Below are 25,611 nucleotides of genomic sequence, written 5' to 3' on the forward strand. Positions count from 1 at the left end.
ACACGGCAAAGAGCCAGCGAAGAGCCACCGGCTCCTCCCACCTTCCTCCAAGCCCAGGGAGCTGCAAAAGGCCAATGCTGGGACTCTGCGTCCCCACAAGGTGCCCAGGTGCTGCCCCACTGCTGGAGCTGGGCCAGCCCTCTGCACTGGACCTGCCTCAGGATGCAGATGAGAGAGGCTGTGCCCAGCACCCCCCAAGCCTGGCAGGAGGAACAGAATGGGGCTGGAGGTTTCCTGGCACAGGGATGTTAATGCCCCCAACCATGCTGTGCCACCAGGTGCTGCCCTGGAGCACGGCCCAGCACTCTGCCATGCTTTGGCTGTCTTTCCTGATTCCATCCCTCTACCCCATGGGCCGTGAGGCGAGGAGAAGCAGGATCCAGACGGAGTTTGGTACTCGTGATGCTGTGGGAGGGGGGATGACTCTCTTCTGGGGAGGTGGATCCCTGTGCCAGCCAGAGGCTTGTCCCTGGCTCTTCTCCACTGCTCCAAGACAGTGATGATGATGTCCTTCTCTGCCACGCACACAGGGCTGCCAGCACCCAAACCTAGCCACGAGCAGGTGGGCACTGCCCGCCCCTTCCCAGGGTGGACGTTTCCCAGCACGGGGACTCTGGCAGGGGCTCTGTGCAGGATTGCTGTCCCACCTCCAGTGCAGTCACTTCTTGGGGACACCTGTCCTGGCACACATCGTCCTCAGGCTCCTGGGCCCCATGGCCCACCTGGCAGGTGCCCATCACCAGCACATCAATCAGCAGAGTTCACAGGGAAAAAGCAACGTCAGTCCAGCCAGTGCCAGCAGCCATGTCCCTGTGGGGTCACCTGGCCCCATCCCATGGTCACACATGCCGTGCATGCAGCGAGGGCCCTTAGGAGATGACACAGCAGCACTTTGGGCAGCAGGAGCAGCAGCTGCAGCAGCCACATCGCCTGCCAGCCCCCTGCTCCTGGCCCTTGGCTGGCTTGTCCAGGGTCACCGTGTAGAAGGAGGCAGATGAGTCCCCGTTGGGCATCCTCAGGCTGGCGTAGGGGTTGTGGGGACGGGACCAGGACTTGTCTGTGGAGAGGGTGGGGCTGTTCCAGCCATTAGCAGGCTCCGTGTGTCCCTCCGTGCCGTAGCAGGGCACGGCTGCGGGGTTGCCGATGACGGTGGGCTCGTCTCTCAGGTAGCGAGTGATGAAGCTTTGCTGGAACTGCTCCCGTGGGATGTTGACGCTGGCGTAGGGGTTCTCCACGGTGACTCCACGATCCATCTCCCTGCCCCTCGTCACACACGTGGCCTGCCTGGCAGTGCCCACCCCTGCGGGACAGAGCCCCTGTCACCCCGGGGTGTGGGGGTGTTCTCCCAGCAGGGCAGGGGACCCCCGGCAGACCCCACTGGTTTGGGTTCGGGGTGCAGAGCTGTGCTCCCCACTCCCTGCCAGCCCCAAGGGACCCCCACAAGGCACCCATGGACCCACCAGAGCCAGGAGGGGAGGCAGAAGCGGGGGTGCAGGGGGTGAGCAGGGCACTGGGGGGACGGGGGGATGCCGAATGGGGCACAGAGTGCAGGTAGGGCAGCGGGGTGGGGCAGGGATTTCTAGGGAGACACGGAGCAGGACGGAAAACGTGGGGAAAGGAACGGGAGGAAAGGGGGTGCAGGGGAGTGGAAAGGCAGAGGGAAGATGGGACAGGACAAGGGCAGCTGGGATGGGGCTGAGGACGGGGCAGGCGGTGGGAGATGGGGAATCGGGCCGGGGGGCGCAGAGCAAGAAGGAGGGCAGGCAGGGGAAGGGCGCTGGGGCGGCAGGCAGGACGGGGCGCGCTGGGGCAGCGATCCCCCGGCACTCACCGAGCTGCGGCTCCGGCCGCTCTGCCCCGGCCGCGCTTCCTCCTGCACGGACCGCCCCGAGCGGCGCCGCCCCGAGCGGCCGACAGACAGACGGACCGCCCCGAGCGGCTCCCGGACAGACGGACCGGCCCCGAGCAGCCGACAGACAGACGGACCGGCCCCGAGCAGCCGACAGACAGACGGACCGGCCCCGAGCAGCCGACAGACAGACGGACCGCCCCGAGCGGCCGACAGACAGACGGACCGGCCCCGAGCGGCCGACAGACAGACGGACCGCCCCGAGCGGCTCCCGGACAGACGGACCGCCCCGAGCGGCCGACAGACAGACGGACCGGCCCCGAGCGGCTCCCGGACAGACGGACCGGCCACGAGCGGCCGACAGACAGACGGACCGCCCCGAGCGGCTCCCGGACAGACGGACCGGCCACGAGCGGCCGACAGACAGACGGACCGCCCCGAGCGGCTCCCGGACAGACGGACCGCCCCGAGCGGCTCCCGGACAGACGGACCGGCCCCGAGCGGCCGACAGACAGACGGACCGCCCCGAGCGGCTCCCGGACAGACGGACCGGCTCCGAGCGGCCGACAGACAGACGGACCGCCCCGAGCGGCTCCCGGACAGACGGACCGGCCCCGAGCGGCTCCCGGACAGACGGACCGGCCCGAGAGAGCGGGGTAGGAACACCCCGCGGGCAGCACCCGCCCACTGCCCAGCCCCAGCACCAACCCAGCAGCCCAGCACAAGGCAGGGGCCACAAGGGACTGGGCACTGGACAGTGGGCACTTGGCACCAGGGGCTTGGCAGTGGGCACGGACACTGGTCAGAAGGCACTGGGACCAGAACTGGACAGGAACACTTGGCACTGGACAGAGGCAGTGGGCACCAGGCAAGGCCACCAGTACTGAGGCACCAAACCAGAACCACCCCCTGGTACCAGGAGCTGGGCACCAGCACCAGCGTGGGCACTGGCACCAGCACCACACAGTGCACAGAGAGCACCACCCAGCAGGCAGTGCCACCATGCACTGTCAGCACCACCAGCACCGAGCACCGACACCAGTACAGGCACCAGCAGCAGCACTGTTGCCACTGAGCTCTGGGCAGTGGCACCAGCACTGGCACCACACTGGGCAGCGGGCAGCGGGCAGGGACTGGGAGGGAGCACTGCACTCCACAGGTCTGTGGGCACCAGCAAACCCCGAGCAGCAGGCGCAGGGCAGAGGGCACCGAGCACCATGCACATGTCCTGAGCACCGGGCAGGGGGCACCAGCTCTGCAGCCTCTGGCAGCTCCCAGGCCCCCTGCCAGGCTCTGCCTGCCCCATGGGCACCCAGGGCCCTGCAGCCAGGGTCCCACAGCCCCTGCCAGGCTCTGCCTGCCCCATGGGCACCCAGGGCCCTGCAGCCAGGGTCCCACAGCCCCTGCCAGGCTCTGCCTGCCCCATGGGCACCCAGGGCCCTGCAGCCAGGGTCCCACAGCCCCTGCCAGGCTCTGTCTGCCCTATCCTGCCCTGAGACCTCAGTGCCAGGGCTCTGCTGGGGTCCTCATCCCTGCAGCACAGTTTGGCTGTGGTGTGACCCTGTCCCTCACAACAGGACCTTTGCCAGGGGGGGCTCGGGGGATTTCCAGGGCACTGCTGGATGGTGACATCCACGAGGCTGGATGGAGTGAGGACGTGGCTGTGCAGGGTAAGGAGAAGGTTGCTGGCACCTGTGCCAGTCCCTGGCACCAGGAGGGCTGCAGAAGAAAAGATGCAAACATTCAGCACTCTCCACCCTGCCCCATCCATGTCCCTCCATGTGACACTGCTGTGACATCCTGAGCCACTGCCACTGTTCCCATCCCCAAAGCCCCCAAAGTGGCTTGTGCAGAGCCTCAACACCTTCCCACGAGAAGTTCTGTGCAGAACCTGCCCCTCCCCTGAGCCTCAGGGATGGTGGGACAGCATCCTCCTGAGGCTGGGGACAAACACCTCAAATTGCAGCTGAACCCTGCTGGGAGGGAATTACATTTCCCACACACTTTGCAAAGGCAAAAGCCACTTCCTTCTGGCTATCCTTCTGACAAGAGAAACTATTTCTCCCCTGTCCTGAGGAGCAGGGGCTGCCCAGGCCAGTCCCTTGGCACCATGGACAAGCAGGAGAGCTCCAGAGGGCGATGGGATCCTGCGTGCCCCTGGCAGCCCTGCCCCTGGGATGAAGCTGCCAGCCCCTGCTGCTCTGCCTTCCCTCTGTGGCTGATCCCTCTGTCCCCGAGCCCGCTGGGCTGGCAGCTCCCAGAGTGTGGCATCCCAGCAGGGAGGCTCAGCAACCTTCCAGGTGGTGGAGGGAAAGGAAGATGGAGGCCTGGGATTTTTGGGGGGGAGAAGCTAACCCTCCTCTAAGCAGTTCTAGCATCGAGAGGGGGGCCTCATACACTTCTGTGCCTCAGTTTCCTCTCCAAGGACTGAGAAGGGGGTGCAGCAGAGCATGTATTGTGACAAATCAGCATCACAGCACACAGCTCTCGGGTTTGAAAGCTGCACAACTCCTGCACAGACCCCTCAGGGCTTTTCTGTCAGCCCAGGGTCACCTGGAGGAGAGCCAGCAGCACCCCCTGTCCCTGCACTGGGCTTCGCTGCTGCCCAGTTTTCCCATCTTGAGCTGTTTCCCCACAGAAAAACTCATCTGTTTGACTAAACAGGAACCGATAAAGAGGCATTCTCCACCCAGGTGTCCTGGGTAACCCAGCCCCGCCTGCCCGTGCCCGGCGTGTCCCTGCCCGCACGGGGAGGGGATGGCGCCGTGGCTCTCCCCAGCAGCCCTTTCCCCTTCCTCGCAGAGCCTCGGCACCGGCTGCGTTTCTCTTTTAGCCCCAGATTTCCATGCCCAGCCCGGCTCTGGGGGACCCTGAGAGCCTGCAGCCCCTGTGTCTGAGCGCCTTCCCTCTCCCAGGGGGCTCCCACACGAAGGTCACCTCACAGAACCTCGGGTGGGGACATCCCACGCTGCTGCCCGGGCTGCAGACCCCGCCCAGCCGCTCGGAGCAGTGTCAGCCCGGATCCGAGGTGCCTCCGTGCCGGGGATGTCTCTGGGCTCTCTCAGCCTCCAGCCGTGGCAGCTCCGATCTCGCAGGCAGCTCCTGGATACCCTCATCCCCCACCTGGCAGATCTGTGGCAGCCCCAGATGAGCAGGGGTCTCACCAGCCAGGAGCAGCAACCCCTAATCTGGAGCCTGAAGTTCAAACATTTCATTTCTTGCCAAGAAATTCTCCAAACTGAGCTCCAAGGGCCACATCCAGAAATCATGTGTTGATCCTTGGAGGATTTATAGACGATGGAGGATCCTCAGGTGGAAAAGTTGCTCTTGCTGCATCGAAGCTCAGGCTGCTGGTTTGGAGCTGTCCCATGTGGGATTCCTCAAGCTGGGAGCCAGCAGGTGCTGCAGAGCTGTGCCCCACTGGAGTAAATGGAGGAGCTGAGCTAATGTGAGGCTCTCTGTGGCTTAAAACCAGCCTAAATTCCTGTAAATGTTTCAAGGGAGAAAATAAACAAACAGAAATAAACCGAAAGCTCAATGCTCACCCTGGAGATGTCCTGTGCTGGAGGTGATGGAGAGGGAGGTTCTCAGAGACACCACACTACTTCCAGAGGAACAGTGGCTTGAGGAGGAGCCTGGGAAAACCAGGAGAGAGAGGGGAAAAGCCAACCAAGGCACTGGCTCGTGAACTTGCTGGAAGCCTGAAAATGAGGGGCCAGCCCCGTGGAGGGGAATGGGTTCCCAGCAGGGACTGCAGGGGCAGGAGCATCCCCAGGCCTGGGACACAGCCAGGAGGAAAGTGCTGGCTCAGGAATTCCTCAATGCCACTGCATGGGCTGCATGGCAAACCAAGGCAGGGCACCCACAGCCCCTGCCCTGTGCGACCCAGCAGGAGCTACTGGGAGTTTCTGCAGGATTCCAGTAACTGCAGGGATCCCCTGGGGTGCCGTACCTTGCCGGCACTTCACACACAGCAAAAGGCAAATTTATTTTGTAAAAAACCATCCAAACAAACCAACCAACCAACCAACCAACCAGAAAGCCACAGGCAAGTCCTGCTCCTGGGCCTATTTCTGCTGGGGACAGGTATTTGTGCGCATCCCAGCTCCCCGCAGGGCTCTCCCAGGCACAGAACACACACAGAGCTGCCGAAGCGCTGCCGTCCGCAGGCGCTGCCCGGGCTGCCGGGCGGTGCAGTGCCTGGCGCGGGCACCGGGGGGTGGTGATGCTCTGCGCAGCCCATCCGTGCGGAGGATGCCGGAGAGCGACGCTTCCCTGAGAGAAAGGTTTTGCCCCCGCGGAGGGGACAGCTCGGTGAGCCCCCAGAGCAGATCGTGGCCGCTCACCAAACCTTGGCGGGGCTGAAGGCTTCGCTGAGGCTCAGGAGAGCCCGTGGGTGGCCGGTGTGAAAAAAGGACAGGGGGAGGGGTTGGGCCACTGCAGAGATGGGAGGGAAACCCCCAGGTTCAGGCTGTGAAAGACATGGGAGATGATTCCCTTCGGGACATCACAGGTCTCCCACCGTGTGCGAGGTCTTCTTCAAGCTTTGACCTTAATTCTCAGCTGCCTCTTCGTTAAAATCAGAAGGAGGCCTGAGGGTACGGAAGGAGAGCTCACGGGGAGAGGCACCAACGGGGTGAGCATCCCGAAGGGGAACCCCGCAGAGCAGTGCCACCAGCGCCAGGGCTCAGCTGTCACCCACTGAGGGGCGGCTGTGGGTATGAGGGTGCCGTGGAGGGGACCCCACTGGTGCAGGTCTGAGGGGCACTACAGGGAGCGCCGAGCAGGACCAGGGATAAAGCTGCCAGAGACAGGGGCTTGGGAGCTCATGGAAGCTGCAGGATTTGTGCTCTGTGCCCTTGAGCAGCACAGCCCCTCACTAACACCCCGGGGTGGGAAACTACAGCACCAAATCCAGCCTGTGTCCTCAGGCCTGTGCAAAGACCCTGCCCAGCTCGTCTCCATGTCTGCCCGGGGCGTGCAAGGAGTTCCCACAGCTCCTGGCTCGCTCTCAGGGAAAGCCATGTGTCCCAAAGGAGGGCAGCAGCTTCTAAAGCCCAAATGGAGCCTGGAAGCGACCTGCCAAAGCTGCTAGGTGGGAGGATTTCCTGCGGTCCCTCGGCTCGGCACCTGGGTGCACACACCGGGCTGTCCTGGTCCTGCCCCCGTGCAGCTCCGGGCACCCCCTGGGTGCAGAGGGGCAGCCCAGCTCCTCTGCAGAAGGAGACTCTGCCCAGGCTGCTGCTCCCCTGCAGCACAGCACGGTCCCGAGAGGGCTGGAGGCTCCTCAGAGCCCACGGCGTCCCCTGCCAGCGCCATCCTGCTCCGGTGCGCTCTCCCGATGTGACAGCCGGGGCACCCTGCGGGCTCACGGCCGGGACAGGGATGCACAGCCGGGGCACACGGGCTCGGGGCGTGCGGCGCTGGGCACCGTCCCTGCCGGGCCCTCCCGGTGCCCGCGGGGACACGGACGCTGCAGAGGCACGTCCGCGGTGCCCGGTGAGCCGGGGCTGCTCGGAGCCCGTGCTGCTGTCAGAGCCCGTGCGGCGATGATGCAGAGCCCGAAGCCTCTCCAGCTTAGTGCCAGGCTCTCCCCTTGGCAGGGGGATGGCGCATTCCTCAGGGATGACGAGCTGGATACATCCCCCGGTGTCCAGGCTGGCACGGCCACACCGACATCAGAGGAGCGGCCGGCGCCTGGCCCGCTGCCGGCCGCTCCCCGGGCTGCAGGAACCAGAGCGGAGCCGGTTTCCTTATCGCCCTCCCGCAGCCCCCTCCGTCCCTCTCCCCTGCGGCTCCCGGCCCGCAGCCCCCGGGTCACGCCGGGGCTTGGCAGCGGCGCGGGGGAAGCGAGCATTGTGGCTGCCCACTGCGGCCCGGCTGGAGGAGAAAGCAAGGATTTCCTGGCCTGGAGCAAGTCCTTCCCGTCTCCTCCCAGCTGCCGAGAGCCTGCGGGCTGCGGTGGGCTGTTCTCAGCAGGCTTTAGACCAGGAGCCAGGGGCTGCTGCTGAATGTGCAAGGAAGCCGGAGGCAGCACACATCTGGGCACTTCTGTTGGCAGTGCCACAATCTCCCCCTGTGCTCCATCCTACCCATAAACAAAATCCCTGCTCAGGCAGAGCCTTTGGCCAGCACTGAGACGCTCCCCTTGGTGCTCCTACATTGTCCCCCACAACGTGCCACGGGGACGGTGGCAGCTGGGTGGCCTCGTGCTTTCACACTGGGACTTCAGGAAGGGCAATTCACCCGTGTCCAAGCTCAGCCCAGCCCCACGACAGGTGGATGCTGCGGGGATCTGTGTCCATGGGCAGGAAGCTGCAGCTCCCTGTGCAGAACCGGGCAGCAGCAAACAGCCCGGCACGTCTTCCAAGGCTGCGCCCTCACACAGACGCCTGGAAAAGGGGCTGTAAGAGTCCCAGCTGGGACACGGGGTTGGGCAGCTGACATGCACAGCCACGTTTCTTCCTGCTCAAATGTCACTTTTCCTTCCTGCGGAGGGAGCAGCCGAGGCGGGGGCAGCTGCTGCTCCCACCCTGGGCAGCCACGTGGGCGATGCCGCAGCTTCCGCCGTGCCGCGACCTTGTGCAGCGTCTGCACCTGCCGACGGCTCTTTTAGGACAAGGGCTGGTTTCCTGCTACATTTCCTTGATTGAAAGTTTCCACTCCTGGGGGTGGCTGTGGCAGAAGGGCTGTCACTCATCTCCTGGCCTGGAGCATCCCCAGCACTTTGCCATCCTCTCCTTCGGCCCCTGCTCCGGGGATGGATTAGGGATGGCACCATCCTGCTCCGGGGATGGATTAGGGATGGCACCATCCTGCTCCGGGGATGGATTAGGGATGGCACCATCCTGCCCCGGTGAAGGCATGGCCGTGGCCATCTGGGGCTGCCCTCCACACGGGGAGCCGGCAGACCCTGTGCAGCACCCAGCTCCCAGCTAAGCCCTTGGCTCCGGCTCCCTCCCGGTGGAGGTCTGGTTTCTGTCCTGCCGTCTGCTTGTCCTCCCGGCTCCGAACAGTCCCCGTTTGTTTGGCTCTGGAGCCGGGGCCGCGTGCCTGGGCCGCCTGTGCACAACGGCTCCTTGTTCACCGCCTCCCTCCCCGCTCGCTCCTCGCCTGTTTTAGCAATTATCCCAATTAGCTGTGCCCTCTCCTTGCTCCCCAGCTGCACCTCGGACCCTCATCCCTCCTGCTCCGCAGCGGCGGCAGCGCTGCTGCCCGCAGGGGGCCAGCCCCGGGCCGGGGGGATGTGGGCACCGGGGCGATGGCTGCCACCTTCCTGGGTGGGAAACAGGCAGGCTGTGCAAAATCCAGCTGGCTGTGGTCCGTGCGGAATCCCAGGACTCTTCAATCCTCTGGCACTTGAGGAGGGTGAGGAAGCTGCGCTGAAGCTGCAGCTCCCAGGGTGCCGCTGGCATCTGCCTCTGCTCCCTCGCATGCCCCGGGTGGCGCTGCCCGTCCTGCCCCAGCCGCACCGGGTGCCCCCCTGCCTCGCTGCCCGGCGCGGGGGTGCAGCCAGACGGATTCCTGCAAGCCACGACCCTCGTGCCACCGCGGCTGCACCAGCCCCAAGCTCCCACAGCCGCTAGCTCGGCCAGAGCCGGGGGCGGGCGGGCCAAGGTTGGGGTTTCCACCCGCTGACGAAGGCTGGGGCCGTGGAGGGGCCTTTCCACAGCAGTTTCCGGCAGTGCCGTGCTCCAGAGCTACCTTCTCCTCTGCCCCCTGAGCCCACGGAGAAGCCGGAGTGCAGTCCCTGGGCACGGGAGCATCCCTGCCGGCAGAGCCCAGCGAGAGAAGCAGGAGCAGTTATTCCTGCGTGCTGACACTGCCTCGTGCATCTCCCAGACTGAAAACCCAGGGCAGGCAAAGCCCCGGATCCTCCGCCCGTGGTCACAGCAGCGTGGGCATCCCCCTGCCAGCACCCCCGTGCTGCAGCCGTGCGGGGACACAGCGCCTTGGCAGGGGCATCCCCAGGCGGGGCCGGCAGCGGGGCTGCCGCTCCCGGGCCGGCCCCGAGCGCCCTGCCCGCGCTGACAGCAGCCCCGGGCTCCCGGGGTTTGATCTTTACCGCTCCAGCCCGGCTGTCTGCTCCCATTTGCGTCTGCCGAGGGCGGGATGCGAGCGCCGGGCTGGCGCAGGCTGGCAGCTCTGTGCTGGCACGCAGGCAGCCCCGGGCAGGCAGCCCCTGCGCTGCTGCAGCGCCGCCTCCGCAGCCCCAAGCCTGTGCGCACATCAGGGGCCCGCAGAAAGCAGGGCTGCGTGAGCCTGGGCAGGGGGACGGCCCCCAGGGACCCCGTGTCCCTTGCTGGGGGACAGTCCTCAGCCTCGAGCCTGCACCTTCAAAGCAGAACCCTTGAGCCTGCAGCCAAAACTGCCCCTTCTTCCCCATCCATGGGGCCGTGGCAGCTCCAGAGCACCTGGGGAGAGCTGTGTGCACGGTGCCCTGCAGAGCTTCCCGTTCCCCCCAGGCAAACACGTGGCTCATGGGACACGGCTCATGGTGGTCCAGGTCTCTCTGGTTACTCTGTCCTGTTCTGGGGACACAGCAGAGCCCCAGTGGCATCTACAGCTCCCGCAGCAGTCTGGACATGCTGGGTCCCCCTCCCCGGGTGGAGCCCTGGTTTCTGTTACATGGAATGGCCTCACCTCCCCGTGACACCCTGGCTACAGTGCTCCACTTGCTTCCCCACAGCCTGCACAGGAGCACCAGACTGCTGCAGCCCCTTGTGCCCAAAGGTCTCCCTTCAGCCAAGGCGCTGGGCAAGGAGTCCTCTCTGGAGGGAGCAGAGGGGAAAGACCAGCCTCGATGTCTTCAACAACATCCCAGCATCCTGGCACCAGGCACGTTGGCCCGGGCTCTTGGAGGACTGGAGAAATCAGGGTGATGAAATCCCAAGGCCAGGTGATGCTGTCAGCCCCGGAGAACATCCCCAAGAGCTGGTGCAGCCCCCCATGCCTGCCCCATGGAATGCAGCCGCTCCCAGCTCCCACCCACGGCAGCACTGGGGAGTTCAGCAGCTCGAGCAGGACGGTGACCCACTCCCGGTTCCAGCCTCCCACCCCCAGGCCTGCGATCCACCCCTCTTCCCCCACTGCAGCTTTCCCACCACACACTCGGACCGAGCCTTGGCTCAGCTTCCCAGGCTCCAAGAGCAGCAGCAGCTCCTGCTGGGGCAGCCCCCAGGGCCCCACAGCCTCTGCCAGAGCAGGAGCCGTGCCCAGGGCCAGCTCCTGGCTGTGCACCCACATAACCCCCCAGGAGGGTTACAGGCATGCAGGGAAAACAAACCCTGAGCTCACTGCTCAGATTCACCCAGCTCACCCAGGAGTGCAGCCCCACACAAGAGCATGGGCTGCCCAAGCTGAGCAGCAGGGCCAGCAGGAGAGCCAGGGTGCTGCCAGCTGCTGAGAGCGGGCATGGGGGAGGGCATCGTGCCCTCGGGTCCTGCTGGGAGCCCCAGGACAGCCACACTGGGACAGCAAGATTGCCCCCTCTGTGAGCACAGCCTCGGGCATGGGGCTGTGGCCAGAGAAAGGAGGGCAGCACCTGGAGCAGGACTCAGTGGGTCCCATCCACTGCCTCCGGGGAAGTTTTCCTGCAAAAGCTGAAATTATACTGCAAAAACAAACCACTGCCTTGGTCTGGACTGCTGCTCGGAGCTGTGTCCTGGCTGAGGCAGTGCCCGGGAAGGAGGAGCAGGACCTCGGGCACCGCTGCAGCCTGCCAGGAGCACGGTGACCCCCGGGGCACCTCGAGGGCACAGGCGGCCGCCGCTGCTCCTCCTGCCTGACCCAGTTTGTGCCTGGCCGTGGCACCCAGGCGGCAGCGCTGGCAGGGTGTGGGCACCGGCCTTTCCCGGGGAGCCAGCACAGCAAACACAGAATGTCACCACAATCACCAGGCGCTGCCATAGCCCTGGCACCGGAGCTGCCCCCCAGCCCTGCGCCCGCCCGGCCCGTGAGGAGGGCTGGCACAGTGCTGGGTGCCAGCTCTGGCACAGGCTCTGGTTTCTTCCGAGCCCCAGATCCCTCAGGCTCTGTTAAACCCGGCATCAGCTGGGCTACACGCCTGGGGGAAGGCTCTGCAGAGCTGCCACTTGTATTTCTGGGCCAGTCCTGTCCTGTTTTCTTTGGACACAAGGTGTTTTCTAAAGGAAGTTGGTCTTCCTTGCACACTCTCACCCCTGAAATGCAGCTCTAGGTCTTTGTGGTTGCCCCTGCCTGGGCCAGCAGCCCCTGGGAGGCTGCAGACCTCCCTCTCATTCCCCAGTGGCACTGCAGGACTGGGAAGGGGTTTCTGACATGCCTGTGCTGCTGTGGAATCACCAACCAGACGTGAACTTCTCCAGGGAGTCTGTGGGACTGTGCCTGCCTGGGGCTGGAGAAGATGCAGCCTCAGATGAAAAAGGAGGCTCTGATGGGAGCAGGGGCCCCACTTACCCACAGAGCTGTGGCTCAGAGTGTGACCAACTTGTCACTCTGGACCTTGTGCAGGGCAGCTTTGAAGGACATCCCACCACCTCTCTGTGCCCTGGTCTACTTACTGTTTGACCCTCAAAGACAAAAATATTTTCCCTGTGTATCTATAGGGAAATACATCTGGAATTTCCCACGTCCTCACTTGTGGCTACAGATCCCCATTCTCTCTCCCTCCTCTCAGGAGATAACTGTGGAGAGCAGTACATTTTCCATGAGTGTTCTTTTCTGGCAGCTGAGCAACCCCAGATCTGCAGGCAAGGAGTTGGTGGGGAGGGGAGTGAAGGCCAGCACATCCAAGGAGAGAGGATGTGGTCCCTTGACCTCCCCCCAGCCCATGTGCATCCCCCCTCCTCCTACTCCTTTTTCCTGCTCAGTGCAGCACCAGCAAGGTGGGCCCCCTCTTCACACCCAGGGTTCATAGAAGTGGCCACAGCATTAATCAGTAATAGTAAAAATAATGATTAAACCCCTTGGAGTCTGTTGGGGCTTTAGGAACATCCGTAACCTTCAGGCTGCTCAGAGTACCAAGTATGCATCTCAAGGTTTGTGAGCAGCTTCAGACACTTTGGGGATCTTCTGAGCATCACTTCTCTCATGGTAGGGTCTCTGTAGACAGCTGCAAGCCTAGAAACCAGCCCATGAAAGCCCCCACCATGGCATTAGGATTGATGCAAGAGCATCAGTGGTCAGGTCCTGGCCACCAGCAGCCAACCCACACACTGCTGCAAACAGCAGCCAAGGAGCAGCTCTGCAGCAGCTGGGGCATCCTTCAGCTACCAGCTGGCAACAAGAGACTGCTGCTTTCTTGGCAGATATTTCAGTAGCATCCCTCCTTCACCATGCTGTTTGCTCTGTCTGGGCAAGCTGCACACACAGCTCCTCTGGGGCTTTGGTGGAGCACTGTGGCCGATGAGAGCTGCCCTGCTTTCCTCTTCTCCTGGGGTCTGTGCTGGGCTGTTGTGCACCTCAGACAAGCCTGGGGGGTCTCAGCCTGGGGAAGAGGAGGCTCAGAGGTGACCTCATTGCTCTCCACAGCTCCTGAAGGGAGGTTCAGACAGGTGAGGTCAGTCTCCTCCACCGGGCAGCACTGACAGAATAGGAGGACACAGCCTCAGCTACGTCAGGGAAGGTTTAGGTTGGATATTAGGAAAAAAAAATTCACTGAAAGAATAATAAAATACTGGTATTGTCTTCCTAGGGAGGCGGTGGAATCACCATCTCTGGGTGTGTTTAAAAAAAGACTGGACTTGGCACTTGGTGCTATGGTCTAATTGAGGTATTGGGGCATAGGTTGGACTTGATGATCTCAGAAGTCTCTTCCAACCTCATTATTCTGGGATTCTGTGGTGCAGACTGGGGGTGCCTTCTCCTGGTGCTCTACCCCGGGAAGGAGAGGCAGTCCAAGGGGGTAGCACACAGAGGATGAAAACTCGGGCTGGGGGTACCACATCCCTCCCTCCCTCCCTCCCAGGCAGGCCAGGCCGGGCAGGCCCTGCGCCGGCGCTGTCCCACGCAGACCTGCAGAGAAAGCTGCTCTCTGCAAAGCTGGGGATGAGCTCATGGCTTTGTGGGTGAATTATCTCTGTGATGAGTGATTCACCAGAGCAAAACAAGATCAGTGTGAGAAACAGAGAGGATTTTGGGACGAGCTGTGGATGCGTGCAGGACCCAGACAAGCAAACTTGGTGATGAGAGCAGCAGGGAGCAAAGGAAGGTGGCCCGAGCTGCTGCCACCAGGAGCATGGACAGCATGGATGGGGACCTGGGTGTGGGACAGGTTTGGCACACACGGAGCTGTCAGCTCGCCCAGGGAGGGTGGAAAGAAAAGCCTCAGGTGCCATCACAGCGCAAGGCTGGCACCAAGTGAGAGCAGGGCTGTCCTCTCAGAACAGGTCCTTCCCACAGATGCTGGAAATCCAGAGGGGCAATAAAACCCTGAGCAAACAGCTAGATGGCTGAGCAGGTAATGGCTGATGGTGAGGAAGAAATTTAGGGCCAAATTATCTTTTGGCTTCACTGTTCATCTCAGCAAAGCCTGGCCAGCAGTGTTACAGCTCCCAACACATCTACAGAGCAAAGGTTTCAAGCTGATCCAGCCAGGACAGTGGACGTGAATGAGTTTTGCAGGAAGAAGCTGTGGTTTCACACAAGGTCAACACCAGCTGAATTAGAATAGCCTCCTGATATCAAACAGCAAAACCTTGTTCATCTGGGACAAATGAAAGGAATCCACTGGCAAAGCTGCTCCTGCATGTCTGTCTAAGGAGAGCTGGACCCGAGGACAGCAGGTACAACTGAGCTGAGGAGCAACCTCTGGACCCAAAGGTGTGCTTGGCCTGCTGGCAAGGTCCCTGAAAATGGTAAAATACATCAGTGCTGCTTGTAAAATCCAGGAGAGTACCCATATCACATCAGCACAGCTCAGAACGCATTCTGAGGATATCCACATGCAGCCAAAATATGTACATTTATGATAACACTCAATGCAATAGGTTTTTATAAAAGATAATACAACATGTGTGTTGATATGCCAAAGTTAGGTGTTAAACCAGGAGTAAGAGACAAGACCCAAAGGCAGAGGTGGCCACGGGGCTGAGGTTTGGTAGGGTCATCACTCAAGTCTGAGCCACACAGGTCCAGACAGGGATGGAAGGTCTAGGTTTTGAAGGATGAGGTTATTTCAGTTTGGGTAGAAAGCAAAGATCTTGATGGACCCACTCAGCTGAGGAAAGGGACAGCTCTGCATTGAGCATGTGAAGCAGAAGCAGAGTCACTGGGGCAACAGGAAGATCCCAGCACCTTGGCACAAACACTCTTATTCAGCAGAAAAGATGCCCAATGTAATTTATGATTATTTTTAAATAGAGCTGTTGCTTAACTCATGAAATAGCAGCATAATAGCACATCGTGTAGCTGGGTCAGCACGGGAATGCCATATGAATTAATAACAGAAAATAGCTCGTGCTCGCTCACTTCCTGCAATTTCCTCTGCTCAGTGAGCTCAAGCGTAAGATCTCAGCTCTTGCTATCTGCACCCAGGCACGTTAGCAGGGAAGGCAGGAGCACCTGCCACAGGGAGGATGGGGAAGATGAAGGGAATCCCTGTTCAGTGGTGTGCCAGGCAGCAGCAGCCTCACACTGATTTCAGCAGGTGAGCAGATCAAAGAATGGCACGTAGAGGTGCTAGAGGCATTCAAAAATCCCTTATCTGGTGAGAGAAACTCCAAGATTAAAAACTCAACCATTGTCAAGAAGGGAGCATGGATTTCCGTGTGGAGGCGAGTCAGGGAGAACCTGACTCTAGGGTCAGTCTGGCCTGGGAATGGAGCACAACTGAGCCCTGGGGGTACCCTTGGGGAATCCTTCTGGTCATCTCTTCCAGGTCAGGAAGAGAGGCTCCTGAGTGAGATTTTCAGCATCATTGCCAGTGGTGTCAGTGAGGAGATCGTCTGTGGGCTGCACAAGGCCTGGCAGAGCTGTGAAATATGTAACCTCCAGCTCCTGTGTCCATCCCACTGAGGGCAGGGCCAGAGGACAGCGATGGTGTGAGGACACTGGCTGTGGGGACACAACAGCTCCAGGACCATGCAGACCCCTTGTTACAGGGGCTGGATCTTTGCTGCAGCAGGGCTGGAGGGTCAGCAAGCAGGGCTGGGCAGGGTAATCTTAGAGAGGGCATAAAACCCTGAAGGGATATAAAGAACTAAAAACCAGTAATGGGTGACATGAGCAGGGGAACCCCAGCAGCACCCAAAGGAGCCTGGTGAACACCACCAGCACCCTGCTCCAGCCAGGGCTGGGTAGAGTGGTGGAGTGGGTTTGGGTTGGAGTCTGCACATGCCTGGGTAACAGTTCCTGGAGTCAGGGTGTGCAAGCTGGAGGTTTCTGTGTGGGGCTGCCTGCCCATTTTGGCCATTTGCCTGTGGGGTCACCATCCTGGAGGCACCCACAGCAGGGGGAGAAGGCAGCCTGGCCTCCAACATCTGCCAGGGGACATCCATGCCTCTCACATCTGCAGGAGCCAGGAAGCATGCAGCAGCACTCATCTGCTCAGGGCACCTTGTGGGGTGTCCCCAGCCTGTGGGGTTCTGTCTGCCTGTGCTGCTGGGGTCACACCAGCAAGCCCGTGGCCATGAGCAGTGCTCTCCGGCGCTCTCAGGGACCTGTCAGCATTGCTGGGACCCCCACCCAGCCCGCTGAGCCCACCGTGTCCCAGGCACCAATGAGCCCCTGTGCCCAGGTGCTCTGGAGCTCAGCAGGGACTGGGGGGCTGTCAGGGGACCCCCCTGCTCCCCCGGCAGCCGGTGGCCGTGGGTCCCAGGGGACGGCGTGGGGTGCATGGCTGACTTGGCAGTGGGAAGCAGCAGTGGTGGGGGATTCCTGGCTGTCCGGCCTCTTCCCGGCCCCGGGGCTGCAGGGCCGCTGGCAGGGCCCCGCTCCCGGAGCTGCCCGCGGCCGCGGCCCCGCTCGCCGCGGCGCCGGCTGCTGAGTCACCGCGGGCCCGGCCGGCCGCGGGGACGGAGCGGGGCCGCAGGGAGGGCCCGGGGCGGGCGCGGGGACAGCGGCTGCGGGGCGAGAGGGGCTGCGGGGGGAAGCGGGATGTGTGGGACGAGGGCAGGCGGTCGGGGCAGGGAGGAATGTGCGGGGAGGGGGCCGTGCGGGGCGGATGGAGGGGTGCGGGGCGGGGAGGGGGCGTGCGGGGCGGAGAGGGGGTGTGCTGGGCGGCAGGCGCTGCGGCCGGCGGGCCCCGGCGCTGCTGAGCGAGAGAAATGTGAGGCGGCTGCACCACTGCGGCGGCACTGCGGGCGGCGGCGGGAGCGCGCAGCAGCGCCCGCGCCGCCGGGCCCCGGGAACGGCGGGCACGGAGCCGCCGCTGCCTGCCCGCCGCTGCCCGCCGCTGCCTGCACCTGCCGAGGGGCACAGCGGGGCCCGGCATCAGCCCCCCGCGACCTGCGCTGCCGGCCGGGGGTGTTGCATCAGCCCCGCGCCGAGCCGGGGTCCGCGGCCGGGGGCGGCGGGGGGAGCCGGGGGAGGGCACGAAGGAGCCCCCCGGAGCGGCAGCGGCCGTACCTGCCGGCTCCCCCGGCCGCCGGTCCCCGCCGAGCATCCGGAGCAAGCCGGCGCCGCCAGCCCCGGCCTCTGTACCCGGTCCCCTCCCCGCGCCGCCGCGGCCGCGGCCGGAGCAGGCGGCGGGGCCGGGGGCGGCCGGCCAGCACCATCCCCGGGGAGCCGCGCCTCGGAGCCGCCAGCATCCCCGGCGAGCCGCGCCTGGCCGGGCAGCGCCGCATCCCTCTGCCTTTCAGATCACCTCCGCCGCTTGGGCCTGCGGAGCCGCACCGGGCACGGAGCGGGGGCTGAACCGGGACCCCCGCCCGGGGCCGGCGCAGGTAACGGCGGGCAGGGACGGGGGAGTCGCCCTGCGGTGTGCGGAGCACTGCTGTGTGCACAGGCGTGTGCTCCGTGGGGCTGCGAGCGTGGGGCAGGGACGTGTGGGGCTGGGGAGAGGAAGATGCTGGGGAGGGCTGTGTCACCCCAGGAGTGATGGGGTGTGGGGTACGTCGGGCGCCGTGTCACCCCAGAAGTGACGGGGATGGCGGGGGGCTGTGTCGCCCCAGGGGCGGTGGGGCTGCGGGGTGCTGCGCCAGGGCTGTGCGTGAAGGGGTGTGACAGAAGGAGCGTGGGAACGCGGTGACAGTGCGTGGCACCGCTGACCACCCGTATCGCTGTGCTCGTGGGCGCTGCAGGTGAGTGTCTGTGCGAGAGCTGCAGGCAGAGCCCCCGGGGCTGCTGCTGTGTGCGGGACGAGGCGGGGAATATCTGCTCCTCGTGGGACGCGGGGTGCAGGATGTGGGGTGCAGGCTGTGGGCCCGTGATGGGGAATGAAAGAGGCGAGGCCTCCCTCCGCGGGACAGGATGCTTGCGGGACCCCGGTGCTGCCAGGGCATGGCTCCCGGGACATCGCTGCTGGGGCTGGGCAGGGTTCCTGCCCACTCTCCCAGCCCTCAGGCATGCGGGGCTGAACCCTACGGCCTCGCTTCATCCCAAGGCTGCTGCTGCCGCAAGCAGATGGCCCCTCGGGCCCCCTCCGCCAGGCATGGCAGCGCCCGGCGGGAGCAGGCATCCCTCTAACAGGATTTGCAGCGTGATGGAGGAGAGCGCCTTCGCCCTTCTCGGAGGAGAGCCGGGCTGGCGCAGGGGCTGCTGAGGGAGAAAATGGCCTCGGGCTGGCCGCCTGCCCCCCATCTCCTGCCCGCAAACGTGGCCTGTCCTCTCCATCAGCTCCGGGACAAGGGCAGGGAGCTGGGAAGGGGGGGAGAGGAAGCTGGAGGGAGGGATAATAGCAGGGACAGATCAGGAGCAAGCGATGGAGGTAAAAATAGATCCACTGAGCAGAGGAGGGGCTAAACGTGAGAGAAAACCCTGAGCAGAGGCAGGTCGGTGGAGGAACCCCTTCGGGAGGGGCCCTGCGGCCCAGCGGAGCTCTGGGGGACCCGTCCTCCCACCCTCAGGGCAGAGAGGGTCCCAGGACCCCACGCTCGGGGCCGCCGAGGGGATGCCTTGGGGGAAAATACCTGCCTGGTCCCACTTCCGCAGCCCAAGCACGCGGGTGGATGGACAGGACCCGCAGGGCACAATTGCCAAATTGCCGGGATGCAGGCGGGCACGCATCCCGAGGGAGCGCTGGCAGCCGGTAGATCCATGAAGAGCCTTGGATCCAACCCCCTCTCACTTTTCATTTCCAGCAAGCACGGAGCTGAGCTGGGGACAGAGGTACCAGGGACCGAGGGGACAAGGTGTGTGGTGTCTTGGCTGCAGCCAAGGTGAGCTGCCCTCTGGCACGGGATGTGCCCTGAGCCCCTGCCCTGTGGGAGCTGCCGGTGACTGCAAGTGGGAGAGCCGGGAAGTCAGAGCAAAGGAATTTGCAAACACATTCTTCAGCGCCACGAGGATCCCACTGCATGTAAACAGGAACAGAGGCTGGCCTGGGGCAAAGTGAGAGCTGCCTCCAGTTCTGCAAGATCATCCTTGGACTCACCTGCCCTGGGCAGTGCCCAGTGCCTCCATCCCCAAATTACTGTTCCCGACTGCAGCTGATCCGCTGTGGGAAGTGGCAGCGAAGGCAAAGAGCAGGGCTGCTGAGTGACTGCCAATGTCACGTTAACATCCTGGGGAGGCTGCAGGGAGCCGGCGCTTTGATCACCCGCCCGAGAGCATCTTGAAGCAGGCAGAATGGCACTGTGAGCCCTGCCTTCTCCCTGCCCCAGCCTCGCGCCTGGCACCCTCGGGGCTGGCTGCAGGAGGGGGGCGCGGGGTCCGCTGCCGCTGGCCCGTCTCCCCACGATGCTCTCCCGCACCAGCTGCTGCTCCCCGTGCTCCTGCTCCGCGGCCAGACCGAGACTGAAAGTGCAGTAGGCTGCCGGCATGTTTTAGCCTCATGCAGGCATCCCTCGGAGACCCCAGAGCAGTGGACAGTAATGTGAAAACGATACTCATGTCGTGTCTGAAAGGGCAACAGGTCATCATTAAAATGGAGGCGATGAAAATCATCCACCCGGAGAAGTTCTCGGAGCTGCAGGCCTCGCAGCCGCGCTACGCGCCCGCCCCGCGCCGCGAGCCGCCCCTCGTGGCCAAGCGCGCGTGGCCCTCCGAGTCCGAGATCATCGTCAACCAGGCCTGCGGGGACATCCCCGCCCTGGATGCCACCCCTGGGCCCCTGCCGCTGCCCCGGACTCCCCCGCTGCCGCGGCGCGAGCGCGGCTACCAGGGCCAGCGCAAGGGCAGCTCGGAGGTCTGCTACCACCGGCAGCCGCCGTCGGACGAGGTCATCGTCAACCAGTACGTGCTGCACCCCTCGACGCCCTGCGAGCCCCTGGAGTGCCCCACCTGCGGCCACATGTACAACTTCACCAACAAGCGGCCCCGCATCCTCTCCTGCCTGCACTCGGTGTGCGAGGAGTGCCTGCAGATCCTCTACGAGTCCTGCCCCAAGTACAAGTTCATCTCCTGCCCCACCTGCAAGCGGGAGACCGTCCTCTTCACCGACTACGGGCTGGCGGCGCTGGCCGTCAACACCAGTATCCTGAACAGACTGCCGGCCGAGGCCCTGGCTGCCAACCCCGTCCAGTGGAGCAGCGACACCGACCGCAGCTGCTACCAGACCTTCCGCCAGTACTGCGGGGCCGCCTGCACCTGCCACATCCGGAACCCGCTGTCCTCCTGCACCATCATGTGAGCCCCGCGCCCGCCCGGCCCTCCGCAGCGGGGGCACGGCGGGCAGCACGGCGCGGCCGGTCCCCGTCCTCTCTCTGCCAGTGGCACCGCCAGGGAATGCTCTCGTACTCACCACGGCCAAGGATGTGGGACCGGCGTCCTTGCCGGCACTCGTGGGGGGCAGGGGGGTGCTGGGACCTGGCAGCAGCCCCCTGCTCGCCGGCGGTGCCCGAGGAGAGGGACGCTGGCATGGGGCACGCATCTACCAGCGCATCCAGGGTCTGCAGCTCCCCTGGCCCTGCGGCCGGTGCTCCCGTGGTGCATCGAGCATCTCGCCGTGCTCCTTCCCCGGGTGCCTCTCGCTCCTCTCTCCCCAGCTCTGCCAAGAGCCGATGCTGGGTTCTGGCCGGAGTGACGCCCTCCCCATCGCCCCACAGCCGGCAGCAGCAGCACAAGGAACCCTGGAGCTGCATGGTGCCACACTGGGCCACCCTCCCAGGACAGGAAGTGAGGACAGGTCCCCAGCTACCCCTTCCGCCCCCTCTCTATAAATTATTTGCCAAAGCTTTCATCTCAGTGGCCACGCCGCCATGCGCCTGAGTCTCAGTAGCCACATCAAGCCGCCACACCGGCCCCTCAGATGCCAGCAGACACGCGGCCCATGTCCTCCGCAGGCCCTTGAGGAAAGCTCCACTTTGTCCTCGTTTTGGAGGATTCTTGTTTTTCCCCATCCATCCCTGGCCACCCCATCCCAGGCCACCACGTGTTCACAAAGGCACTGAGCTGTGCCCGTTCTCTGCCCCTCCGCCCGGGACCCACAGCAATGCCCCATGGGATGGCTCAGGAGGGCAGCACGGGGTCCAGCACCCCAAATTGCTGACTCCAGCAAGGGGATTTGACAGGTAGGGGGACCGAGGTCTGGCTCCTACCCACAGTCCCTTCCCCAGAGCAGCACCTCTGCTCTGACCCCTGTGCGGAGGAGCTGGCAGGGCAGCAGGCCCCTCTGCACACTCTTGCTTTCTCCAGAGCACCTGGAGGGGTAAGTTTGCTGCCAAAAAAGCAAAAAAAAAAAAAAAAAAAAATCAAAATAAAGAAAAAGCCATAATTTTGGGTGCTCCCATGGGGCTGAGCACCACAACCCAGCATGGCCACGGCACCAGGGGCCCATGCTGCCCAGTCCCAGGGTGCTGGGGCTGGGTGAGCCTGTGGGGTCCCAGAACCCTGCATCCTGGAGGAAACAGCAGCCCTTGGCACTGGCCAAAGCCCAGCATCCATGCAGGGAGAGGGGCCAGTCCATGCCCTGTCCTGTCCCGAGGGAGCGGGCGGTGCCGCTGGCGCAGCCCCAGGACCGTCCTCGCCCCGGTGGAGAACGGCGCCGGTACCGTGTCTGTGTTGCTCTGCCAATGCCTCCCGCTGCTGGTTGTGACCATGATCATGTTTTATACCCAGCCTTGTTCTGACCCCATCAGCCTCCCCAATAAAGATTATATTGGAACGAAGACTGAGCCGGAGTCTGGGGGCGCGCACTGCGGGCAGGAGCGGGGTGACAGGCTGGGATGTGCCCTGGCCCTGCTCCACCTGTGGGACAGGCTGGGGGGCCATACCCAGGTTAGAGCTTTCCCCTGGGCTGGCACCTCCTCCTCCAAACTGGCTTTCAGCTCTGATGGAGTTGTGTCCCCTTCCTGCCCAGCCTCTGCATGTGGCTGGGAGCCTTGGGGGACCCTGCCCAGCTTGGCACAGGGTCCTCAGCCACAGCAAGAGCCCTCAAACACCTGCTGGATGTCCCCTTTCTCCCCAGGTGATGTGAGATACTGGGGGGAGGAAGGATGTGCCATTTGGTGGCACCTGCTGTTGAAGGGAGCTGGGCAGGGTCACGGGAAGTGCTGGGCTCCCTTTGCCCTGTTCTGTGAGGCAGCTGCACCCATGGGCCCCTCTCTGCACCATTCCCACAGCACGCAGCAGCTGCCCCGCGGCTGGCACACACCTGGCAGCACCAGGCACGGCACCCACTGCCTGCCCCGATGGGCCCCAGGGTCACTGGGATGGGAACTCCACAGCTGGGAGAGCCAGGAATCTGCAGCAGAAGCAGCTGGGATGATGATCCCAGCACAAGGCAGCTCCCCAGGGCAGGCTGTACACACTGGCTGGTGTGGGCACAGGCTGGTGTGGGCCCACAGGCAGCGTGTGCCCAAAACCAGTGCCAGCCCCCAGATTTTCCTTCTCCAGGAGCAGTAACTGTCTCTGCCCTCAGCTCCGGGCCAAGGTGGAGCATCTGCTTCCAAAGCAGCAGCACATCCAGGAGGGTGCAAGGGTGGCTGCAGACCCTTTTTCCTGGTGTGCTGGAAACTTCCCGTCCATCCCAGGGGAGTTTTTATGCCTGGAGAACAGAATCACCTCCCAGTCCATGGATGCTGAATTTCAGCACCAACAACACAGCCAGTGCCACCTTCATCCCCAAGGACGCTGCACCCGTGTCCTGTCTCCCTGTCCTTACCAACATACCCACCCTGCACCCACATTCCTCCATCCTTTGTGCAGCCTTGGCACAGTGTGGGGGTCTCCTGGTGGTCACACCAACCCCACACGGAGCCAAATCATGCGGCTGCTTGGGGGAGTTGGGGCAGCCCCACATCCAGGATGTGCATCTCCATCGCCCCAAAGGCTCATGCCAAATCCAGGCTAAAGAACTCCAGCACCCCAAAAGCTCATATTAAATCCAGGTTGAGCATCTCTGTCCCCAAGGACACTGAAGCTGTGGGCCAGGCAGAGCAGAGGTGGCAGCAATTTTGCCCTCAGTAGGAATTTACCCTTTTTATTACGTGAGAACAAAGGGTACAACATGCTCTCCCTTACCCTTGTGGCACCTCTTGGGCCCAGAGTAAATTTAAAACTGTTAATTTGATTTTGAGTTGCAATTAAAGAAGAAATAGGGCCTTTCAGGAGCAACTACTGGGCGAAGGCCCATTTCTCCTGCCCTATTAACCTCGAATAAGCCCTTGCTGGAAGAGACGCCAGGTTTGCTGCAGAGGACAGGGACATGGGGTGGTGCCAGCCCTTGTGGCACAGATGCAGGGGAATTAAAAGTCTTTCACATCCCCTGAAATGTTCCCATGGCCATTCTGAGCATTGTGCCTCCACGCTAAGTTTTTAAAGGTCTCCAAGTCCTATGAGCTGCTTAAGCACGGTCAGGACATTGCTGCAGGAACAGGTTTGGCCACATAAGAGCAGAGATGCTCTCAGATGTTCCCAGGTGAGCTGGCTCTAAAATCTCCCCATTGTTGGAACATCTGTCCCAAGCTGGGATGAAGCTCTGGGCTCCCCCAGTGTCCAGTTTGGCTCACGATAGGAGAGGGGATGTGGGGAGTTAAATTGCTCCTGGGGATGATCCTTTTCCCAAATGTCCCCATTTTAGGTGGGAAGTGCCAGGATCAGGCTGGTTTGGGCTCAGCCTGGTTTGGGCTCAGCCTTTGGCATGGGTTCAGGACGTGGCGTTTGCCAGTCATTCTCCCCAGAGTTAAGAAGCATTTGGACAACGCTCTCAGGTACAGGCTGGGATTGTTGGGGTGTCTGTGCATGGCCAGGAGTTGGATTGGATGATCCTGACGGGTTCTTTCCAAGCCAGAGCATTCTGTGATTCTGTGACAAGCAGCTCCTGCAGCCGGCCCTTGGTGCTGGGGCTCAGGGCTGGGCTGCTGTGCTCCTGCAGGGACGGTGGCAGTGCCCAGGCTGGTCCCCATGGCCCAGGGTGGCCCCAGCACCCCCATCCTGCCCCAGAGGTTGCACAGCAGGACCGGTTCCCCACGGATGCAAAGAGCGGGGGGATGCGGAGGCCGTGCTGAGCCGTGGGGAGGTGCCTGAGCCCAGGGCCGAGCCCTCCTTGGGGATGCAGCCTCAGAGCTCTCCCCGGAGCGGTGACACCCACGGGGCGGTGACACCCAGAGGTGCAAGGAAGCTCCTTGCTGAGGGCCAGCGCCCGCTCTCACCGGGCAAGGCGCGGTGCCAGTGATGGGTGGTGGCTGTGACAGGTCCCCGCGGCTGGGCAGGCACTGCTGGGCTCGGGGTCTCTCCTGGGGTCAAACCCAAGAAAGGGCCGGCCGCAGGCACCAGCTCCTGCTCCATGTCCCCTCCCGTGGCCGCTGCCCTCTGGGCACGCTGCCGAGGGCCGTGGGGACGTGTCCCCAGAGCGGGGCTGAGTGGAGAAGGGCAGGAGCTGCGGTGCTGGGCAGCCGGGCCGGGGATGGCTCCGGCCAGAGCAGGACCCAGCGGGACACGCCCGGCTGCAGTGCGAGAAGCCAGGAGAGAACGGGCAGGTCCCTGCAGGGATGGGGACAAGTCCTGGTCTGGGCACACACATCACCTGGTGCCAGCAGGTGCCAGCTGGGGGATGCGATGAAGCATTTGGGGTGGTGCAATAGGGTGTCAGGGGCTCGGGCTCGGGGGCAGGGCTGCACGTGGGAAAGCTGGGTGGGTTTGGGGGGCTGTGCTGGAAACTGCCCAGAGCTGGAGCCCTGCATCAGCCCTGGGTCAGCCTATCAGCCCCCAGTCCTGCTCACCTTTATCTCAGGTTGCTAAATATAACCCAGCTATGGGAGTGGATACTGCAGCCAGGCTCCACATGGCCCACAGGATCCATCCCACAGCACAGCCCCCAGGAACCCCCTTCTCAGGGCCATGGAGGTGTCCTTCAGCTTTCGGCACCCAGAGGTGACAACAGCTGGCTCAGGGAGCACGGGAGGAGTGCTGGGGGCATTCCGTGGGGGCAGCCCTGGCCTGGCTCACCCCAACACCCCGATGCAGGGTAGGGCAGGGGCACGAGGCTCCCCCATGGTGACAGGGCCCCCCGGGTGTCTGAGCTCCCCCTCCCCACAGGCTCCATGGAGCCAAAACCGCCCCAGCCAGGGCTGAACTGGCACTTCTCCTGATGGAGCTGCTCCACTTGGTATAAATAAATATTCCTTGGTGCCACCAGGGCTGGAGGGACCCACCTGCTTCTGCCTGCCGGCCTGACCTGTTTTGCTCCTACCCTGTGCCTCAGCACTTTGCCAGAGCAGCCCATGGCAGCGCTGATGCCGAGT

The 25,611-nt window shown here is 63.3% G+C and overlaps 2 protein-coding genes across 3 annotated transcripts; one reads left to right on the forward strand and one right to left on the reverse strand.

The window, feature by feature from the left end:
- Nucleotides 1-837: 837 nt before the first annotated feature.
- On the reverse strand, nucleotides 838-1,909 carry LOC116184227 (uncharacterized). Its single transcript, XM_031506320.2, has 2 exons — nucleotides 1,832-1,909; nucleotides 838-1,300 (listed from the first exon to the last, which is right to left on the reverse strand). The coding sequence occupies exon 2, from the start codon at nucleotides 1,251-1,253 to the stop codon at nucleotides 870-872; it is 384 nt and encodes a 127-aa protein (XP_031362180.1). The 5' UTR covers nucleotides 1,254-1,300; nucleotides 1,832-1,909; the 3' UTR covers nucleotides 838-869.
- A 15,615-nt stretch (nucleotides 1,910-17,524) lies between these two features.
- RNF208 (ring finger protein 208) lies at nucleotides 17,525-22,035 on the forward strand. 2 transcript variants are annotated; one of them, XM_021533685.2, is made up of 2 exons: nucleotides 17,525-17,712; nucleotides 19,069-22,035. In XM_021533685.2, the coding sequence occupies exon 2, from the start codon at nucleotides 19,761-19,763 to the stop codon at nucleotides 20,556-20,558; it is 798 nt and encodes a 265-aa protein (XP_021389360.1). In that variant the 5' UTR covers nucleotides 17,525-17,712; nucleotides 19,069-19,760; the 3' UTR covers nucleotides 20,559-22,035. The 2 variants fall into 2 exon arrangements, with proteins under 2 accessions (XP_021389360.1, XP_021389361.1); XM_021533686.3 differs by lacking the exon at nucleotides 17,525-17,712 and adding an exon at nucleotides 17,994-18,069.
- Nucleotides 22,036-25,611: the final 3,576 nt, after the last annotated feature.

This window comes from Lonchura striata, chromosome 22 (genome assembly GCF_046129695.1).
Source record: "Lonchura striata isolate bLonStr1 chromosome 22, bLonStr1.mat, whole genome shotgun sequence".
NCBI classification, from domain to species: domain Eukaryota; kingdom Metazoa; phylum Chordata; class Aves; order Passeriformes; family Estrildidae; genus Lonchura; species Lonchura striata.

Coding starts and splice junctions, on each gene's coding strand:
- LOC116184227 (XM_031506320.2), bottom strand. CDS start 1,253: ATGGATCGTGGAGTCACCGTGGAGAACCCCTACGCCAGCGTCAACATC.
- RNF208 (XM_021533685.2), top strand. CDS start 19,761: ATGCAGGCATCCCTCGGAGACCCCAGAGCAGTGGACAGTAATGTGAAA.